Below are 8,394 nucleotides of genomic sequence, written 5' to 3'. Positions count from 1 at the left end.
TCTATCTATCTATCTATCTATCTATCTATCTATCTATCTATCTATCTATAGAATTTTATTTCATACATCAAGAAAGTAGGCAATAAGGGAATCCTTTGTTAAGCTTTTGAAAGTATTATTTACTATAATATTTAGAAACAGGGTTGTTTCTTAGTTTTAAAAATTTTGGCTTTAATTATATGCCACAACATCTAGGTATTGTTGTATTCCCATAAATACCAAAGAAGTGCTTGTGATATCTGAACATCTGTTATTTACCTCAACAGTCAGAAAGCTTCTCACAATTTTTTAACAAATAAAAAGTTCTTTGAGTTCAACTAATGATGTCATCCAACATATTTCCACATATGAAAAGACTATCTAATCTTTTTGGTGAATAAATTTACTACTTTAGTTTTCCATATTCATGACTTTGAAAGCATAGCTTAAATAATTCATCCATAATGAAATGTTTTATAAATCATTTAATTTTCCCAGAGAGCTATGCTGCGTTCTTCTTCACACATCACACTCAGCTGGGATAATGAAATTGTCCAGGGACTTGAAGTCTCACCTACTGTACTCTTCAGCAGTTTGAGGCTTCCACTTACAAATGGACTGTTGAAGGGTAAAGCTCTGTCCAGTTGGAACCAGTGACTTGCACTTGATGGAAGATGAGGTACTCACTATGGCTACTAAGCTTAAGTGTTTGATTGCAAAGCTAATATTTATACTCAATAGTTTTAATTGATAGAGAAAGAAGTAACTTATTTGTAGAATATCTTTAAATGGCAAAAAGATGCACTGTGTATTTTTAAATGCTCACTGCCCCAACTCCCCATGGACTGTGCAGTTCTACTTCCATGAAAAAGCAGAAAACATCACTGCTGAAAGCCCAAGAATAATGACACATGATTCTTTAAATTTTGATGTATGAAATCATATTAATTGATACTTCAAAATTCAGATACGTGTTCTTTTCCCAATTGATTTTGGTTGTATTAATTGGCTACGTTGAAGACATGTGTGTTAAAATAATCAGTAGATGCTATAGAAGATGTTAAATATTCTAGAAAATACACCAGAAAGAAGATAAGTGGTCAAGAAAATCATAATCAGTATACAGATAGCCATAGCAGCAAGGCTTCATCAATCCAGTCAAATCTACATAGGTTTTGTAAATAAGTTGAAGGTAAACTTAAAACCAGAAATCATCTCCACCACTGCTTCTAGTACTCGCTCTCTCCCTGCCCTTTAATCGAAGCATCTCCATGATGCTCCGGGCATAGATATCCCTCAGGTTAACACTAATGTATGAGTCAGTGGCTATATTCTTGGTAAGCTTCTTGAGAGCTTCACGCTGTCTCACAGCTGCTTCCTTGAGTTTCAAGGTGAAGTAACAAGCAGAGAAGCGATCATTAATAATGGCAATAGGCAAGGCCAAGACAAGGATTCCTGATAGAATACACATGAAGGCCACGATTTTGCCTGTCGTGGTGTCTGGTCTAATGTCCCCATATCCTACTGTAGTCATGGATGTTGTGGCCCACCACCATGCACAAGGAACACTGGTGAAGGTTGTATCAGGAATGCTTTGCTCTGCAAAGTATTCTATTGTTGAAAATATAGAAATTCCCACAGATAGAAACAGGAGCAGTAGGCCGACTTCTTCATAGCACTGGGTGATTGTCATCCCAAGTGAGCGCAAGCCTGCAAGAGAAGAGGTGCTGTCAGGCATACTCATCCTTCTCCTGCTTCTCTCCTTCCCTTCTCCCTCCTTGCAATCCACCCACATGCATGTTCTGCATAACTAATATGATGAGCCATGCTCTGGGGACACAGTGAAGACGAAATTATGACCTCTGGTTCCAGAAAGCTTAGAGTGTTCTTGGTGGGGGCAGGTTTGGAAGGATAAAGACAACTGTTACATACATTCATTCATTTACTTGTATAATAACTGAGATCATGTTATTTCTGACTTTTTAACTATGAGACTGAAAGACAGGCAGAAACTGTCTTACATGAGTTCATTACTTCATGTGGTGAAGGCCCTTTGCAGAGGTGCCTGTGGAAGACTCACTTGGTCAAACCTGACTTTTAGCATGTCATGCCAGCTCTTCTGCTTAACAGCATTTTGCTGGTGTTCTTATATATTTTTGTGTCTTCTTTTATTATCTTTTTCTCTATTTTGTTTGATTTTTTTTATTTGAGACAGGATTTCTTTACACGGCCTGGCTGTCCTGGAACTCACTCTTTAGGCTGGCCTTGAACTCAGAGCTCTGCTTGCTCCTATGTCTTATTTTCTTACTCATAACAAAGCTTAATACAATCAGATGTTTCACTGCCTGAAAGCCAGAGGAAGGTTGTATTCCATGGCAATAAATTCAAACAGCAGGATGAATTAGGCACCAGTGGCAACACTTGCTTCACATGTATATCCAAAACATATTCTTACCAGTGTAAACAAGGTTCTGGAATTCCCAGAATACCAATTGAAATTCTAATTCTTGTTACCCTTGATCATATGATATTTGGGCTTCTATGTAAGGATAAAGCTAAGTAACAAAATCTTACATTGCCAAAAGGCATAGTAATGAAGGGAGGTGAGGAATTTACCAACGTTGAGGAGTCACAGGCTTATGGAATTCCAGTACCACCTATAAAAAGCCTAGGTACCAAGAAGAGCAACAAGAACCTACTATAAACCAGGACTTAATAACCAGTGAAATGTCTTCCCCGAGGTTAGAGAAATGTTTCCAAGAGTTTCTGTTTTGAAGGCACAACATGACCACACAAAAAAACTGCCTTGAAAGCCCAAATCAATACTTTTTAGAATAATTTTTATTCATACTCCCCCTTAGGGATTATTTGAAATCCATTAGAATATAACCCATAATCTACCTATTTTGTAGTTGGCTCTTCAAATATTGAGATAAAAGCCTTAATATCATCTATTTGTAAAGAAGAATGCATGTTGATTTTGAGGTTTACCTTAAAACATATGTCTTTCAGAATAACTTTATACTACCTTGTTACAAAATTGTCTTGGATGTGTCTATGTGGAATGACAGTTTAGAAATAAATTGACACTATATGATGAGAAATATAGTGCTTAGAAACTGATTTAATTTAAAGATAAATGCTATATTCATATGTTTCTTAGATAATGCTCAGAAATAATATTCACAGGGCTAACATATGTAGTACAAAGGTACAAAGCCAGGATTTATACCAAGACTGTGAGGGATCCTAACCATAATTATGTAATATCTCTCAACAGAAGTTTCAAATATGTTGGGTCTTACGGTAGCTGTGGCTATATTTTGTAAATCTTATCCCTGACATAAATCTATCACATATTCATACATTTTTCATACACTTTAAATTGAAGCTTTGTTAGCTGCACTTGCTGTAGAACTGAAAACTTTTGAAGAGATGACACTATGGGGATTACTATTATTTCCTTTTTCCTTTCTTTTGAAAAAATGTAGCTCCCAGTGCTTTATAAGTTGAATCCTGTGAAGAGTTTATAAATACTCAAAGAAAGCATCCCATTATCTGTGTCAGGAAACAAAGAGTGTTACTTGTAAAACTTCTTGGAAACCCCATTATCACATCCTTGGAATGTAAGACTAGTTAGGAAAATACATGACTAGAATTCTGCAGAGTGAGTTTTAATTATAGAGATGTAAAACAAAAACTCAGGTTAATTACTCCCTGTCTTAATAAGGAGACATAGCTACCACCATTTTTACAGTGGTCATTCAAATATATCTTTGTGGATATTTATGGGAGCAGTACTCTGTAAACATATTTGTATGTGTTTGTGTTGTATTATTATGCACTCTACTCCAGTGTATCTCAAAATATATATGGATGCCAAATGACCTACCTCAAAATATTTGCATATCTGCTAACATACATGGATCAGAAACTATTCCATGTACTAAAATCTGACCTGAAGTCATGAATTTGTGGAAATATCCTCATTTTCTTTAAGTGAACTCTGATAACCCTTGAATATTCAATAGTCATACAACCTAGTACTGAGCACCACTACTTTCAGAAAATAAAATTTTTTTAATTGCTCTGTTTGATTTCCTTTGACATTGGCTATAGCTTTTAGTGACAGATTAGTTTGTGTGTGTGTGTGTGTGTGTGTGTGTGTTTGTTTGTATGTTGTATATGAATATTTTCTAGAGAATGTTTATTTGATTTTTCAAAATTTAAGATAATTTTTTTTCTTTTTTTTTCTTTTTCAGAGCTGGGGACCGAACCCAGGGCCTTGTGCTTGCTAGGCAAGCGCTCTACCACTGAGCTAAATCCCCAACCCTCAAGATAATTTTAAAATGCTGAATAAGACATTAATTACTGACATATCTTTCTTCTAACACAAAATAATTTTATTTATTCATCAAAAGTAAGTGGAAGGCCATCAACACCTGGCCATTTTTCTTCTGCCCTGACTCTGTTCTCCAGTCAATATATATATATATATATATATATATATATATATATATATATATATATACCATACATCTGAAATACTTTTGGAAATAGAAGGTACAAATAGTTTATGGCCCTATTATATTATATAATTTATATGCCATTTATATGTTTATATATGATCTTTGAGAAGAAGGTATATATATATATATATATATATATATATCTTATGGACAGAAAGTGTGTGTGTGTGTGTGTGTGTGTGTGTGTGTGTAAGATAGATGATGAATGAATATGCTTATGATAGCATCTTGAAGATTTTTTTCCCTTTTATAGAAGATGAAAGATGGATAGGAATAGAAGGGGTGTTGTGCCAATATATCTAAACTTATGTTAAAAGGAAAATTAAAGGGCACCAGTGAAATATGAATACCTGTCGAATGCCTTCCCAGCTTCAGCATGCGCAGAGCTCTGAGGAGCCTCAAAACCTGGACCAGACGTCCTACATTTTCCAGCTCTTGGGTGGTGTGGCTGCCGCTCAGGCTTTCCACCAGAAGAGTTATGTAGAAGGGCAAGATGGCAAGGAGGTCTATGATGTTTGGAACCTTCCTCAGGAAGTGGCACCTGTCTTTCACACACAGGAAGCGTAGAATGAACTCCCCGGTGAACCAACTGATGCACACATACTCCAAAATCTCCAGCAGCTGTAGGTTGAGCCAGCTTAGCTCAGCTGACATCAGGGCCATGTTGACGATGGACACTGCCACAAAAATGATGGAGATCACTCCAAAGATCCGGGCTGCTGTGGAAGACCCAGGCTTCTCCAGAATATCCCAGAGCTTTTGTCGGACGGTAGGACAAGGTCCTTTTGAGAAGTCCTGTTCACTCTCATGTTGACTTTCCTGGTCATCTGTGTCCTTCTTGAAGTCAAGAGTTTCACTCAGCTCCTTTCTTCTGAAGTATCTTTCAGAGAAGACAACTTTGTGATTAATTTAAACACAAACACACACACACACACACATGTATAAGAGAATTAAATTTGACAGAGTTCACACTTATATATGAATAAAATATAGAAATATATGTTCATATTTTTCCATGATGGTCCTCGACAGATTTCTGACTTACTACTTTTAAAATGACACTTTTCATAGTAGAAATTTATGTAAATGGATTTATACATTAGCAGGCAACCTAAGATCAGTGAGTTTTTTGTGACTTATTTTTCTGGTGACAAGGACATGAATTTCCCACATGGAGTGTTCATGTGTATAAAAGAAAAATATATGAAGGAGTGGTAGGAATGACAGGAAAGAGTAAGTCACTATCAAATCAGATAATTGTCACCCAGGCAATGATCTCTGCTTCAGGACATTAATGAGGTCCTTCAAACAAGGTTTTCACAGTTAAAATCAAGGTTTGATGAATGATAATAAACCAAAACCTTTCATTCTTATGTATCTTTGGGGGCATAGTTTTTCTGACTCATCTATTAAATTATCAGATGTTTACTGCAAGTCTGACTGGTCTGAAGTCTCACAAGAGATCTGAGTATTAGCCTCTGGGAGAAATGGAGCAAGAAGTTTTTGTTTTTGTTATTTTAAAGTTCAATGCACAAGTTGACTTTAGGGCTGATTTACTTTACAGCCAAAATGTAGACATACCTATTCCCAGGGTTGGAGTAGACAAGCTTACACAAAGCCTCAAGTCTTTGCCTGGGCTTTCTTACCACCCTCTCCTCCCTTCCCGCCCAACTGCCGCGCCCTGCTGGTACCTGTCCCTGCAGCAGGAGTCGATGCTGAGTTCATCGATGCCCCAGTACTGGATCTCCTGAAGAAAGGAGAGCGCACAGAGCTGCTCCATGACGTGCAAGCAGCCAGTGCGATAATAGTGGGGACATAACGGAATGCCTGAGGCTGCGGTCGAAGAAGCCTCGTTGTCCACCGGGTTAGCATCATCCACAAAGCTCCAAGGGGCTGGGGGCTGCAGCCAGGGCACCCAGGCGGCGGTAGGAGGCCACCACCACGGCCAGTTTGCCCAGGCGCGTGTGCGGGAAGCAGGACAGAGCTTGCTGAGAGAGCACGAAGCGGCTGCCTCCCACGTTGACCGTAAGGCAGTCCCCCAGAGCCAAGGGTTCCCCTTCGCCCTCGCTGCAGAAGACGCTGGAGTCCAGCGAGGTCAGGGAGCCGCTGTCCAGCGAGGACGAGTCCAGAAGCGGCCGGTTGCGGGGTGACAGATCCATCCCGACCGCCTTGGCCTGAAGGCACTGCGAAGTTGGGAAGGCGCTAGATCTAAGCGTGGGTCCCCGCGCGGGCGGTGCCACAGCCCCTGCTGGCGGCAGGGATCTCCCAGGTTCCCGAGGGAGAAGCCTCCCACTAGCGCACCCCTACTCTCTCCACCAGCTTGGTGGCTGGTGTCGCTAGGGAGCTGCGAGTGCGCGGTAGAGCGAGGAGGCTGGGAACGCAGGAGTGGTCGTGTGGAGGGAACCCATCAAGCCTCTATCAGGCAGGGAACAGCCTAGGACACACAGCCTGTCCCGGTGGCCCCTCCTAGATATAAGTAGAGCCTTTCCTCAACTTTGTAATTCAGAACTCCCAGTCCCCCACTCCCCAGCCTACCTGGTGTGTCGATTTAAGCTGGTGGCTTTGGGTGGCAGAGTTGGGCAAGGGAGGGAATGTGAAGATCTGGAGGACAGAAGCAGAGAGAGGACTCCCTAAGTGCAAGAAAGGGGACTAAAAGTTCAGAAACAGGTGGCAATAGCAGAATGAGTCTGAACTTGAGGATTTATAGCCTTCCCTCATCTATTGTAAGGTATTCACTCCGTGATGTTCTCTAGGGCTATGAACACATGGGAAAGCATGTCTGGGGTACCCGACTCAAGATTTCATCCCACGTCTCTCTGGTTCCCATCTGTCATTCATGCGAGATTTCCTTCTTCCTTAGGTTTCCAGCTCCTAGTTGAAAAATAATCCTTTTAGTTGAAGGTTCAGTGGCTCACTAAGAATAGGGGAGCTCAGCACACCGGGTGCCCCACAGGAACACTACACACTTTCTAAGTTTCCTCAGAAGAGACATTCTGGGCACATTCTCCAACACAAAGGGAGGCGCTCCCTTTAGGGAAAAAGAGAAAGGCAGAGAGACAAGGAATAGAACAAGCGTGGGCTGAGGCAAGAGTTTAAATAACAGCGACCCCACAGTTAAAGATGAAGCTAAATTCAGGAGATCAGGTGAGATTGGCATAGTGCCTAGTGGCCTTTTAGAGCTGTGTCTCCAGTCAACCTGTTGGACACAGGGCTGGTGGAGTGGGAAGAAATGACAGTGACTCACCTGCAACTTCAGGCACACCTGGGTGTTGCTCAGCCAGTGCAGCGAAAATGGATAATGTAGTATTCTTTAATCCTTCTGGTCTACAAGTTGAGAATTTTGACTTCACCAGTCAAGAATGGAAACTGCTCACAGCAGAGCTTTTAGCCAGAAACTGCTCACAATACAGATCTTAGCCAGCTTTTGCTGCCTGTTCTGCCTCTCTGCATCTTGGCTCCTGGCCTGGACTCAGGATTCTGTGGCAAGTTACACCCCCACCCTGCCCAGCACTCCTCTGGAACCAGCAGCCTAGGTGGCCAGCTTCTTTAGAGAATAGAAGTAGGGAGGTGAGAACCAGAGAGGAAAGGAGTGCTTAGTGACACTGAATATTACATCCATCGGAAGAATTGCTGCATTTGATTTCCATTCCCCACCATCTGTGTCCACAAAAATATTCCAGCATTTTCAGTGTGGTAAAGCGCTGGGAAGCAGGGTTAGTACAGTTACATTCTACTTCTTCATGTTGATGGAGAAGGGTTCATCATTATGCATGGCAACCATTTATGATCTGCCCTTCCCAGTGTTTGCCAGGGAAAGTGAACCCTGCTCTACTTTGTGGTTTCCTAGTGGTTTTGGAATCTATAAAGCTTACTGTAGTGAGGAGAG

The 8,394-nt window shown here is 40.7% G+C and overlaps 1 protein-coding gene across 1 annotated transcript; it reads right to left on the bottom strand.

Annotated features, from left to right (window-relative positions):
- Nucleotides 1-284: 284 nt before the first annotated feature.
- Nucleotides 285-7,927, bottom strand: Kcnv1 (potassium voltage-gated channel modifier subfamily V member 1). Its single transcript, XM_032915177.1, is given in 5 exon segments — nt 285-1,689; nt 4,859-5,388; nt 6,200-6,384; nt 6,386-7,379; nt 7,753-7,927. Coding segments are annotated over 4 exon segments (1,509 nt in total). The 5' UTR covers nt 6,668-7,379; nt 7,753-7,927; the 3' UTR covers nt 285-1,177.
- Between the last annotated feature and the right edge of the window lie 467 nt (nt 7,928-8,394).

Source organism: Rattus rattus, chromosome 1, assembly GCF_011064425.1.
Source record: "Rattus rattus isolate New Zealand chromosome 1, Rrattus_CSIRO_v1, whole genome shotgun sequence".
NCBI classification, from domain to species: domain Eukaryota; kingdom Metazoa; phylum Chordata; class Mammalia; order Rodentia; family Muridae; genus Rattus; species Rattus rattus.
Note: the sequence above shows the minus strand (reverse complement) of the source record. Positions and strands in the feature narration are given on the sequence as shown.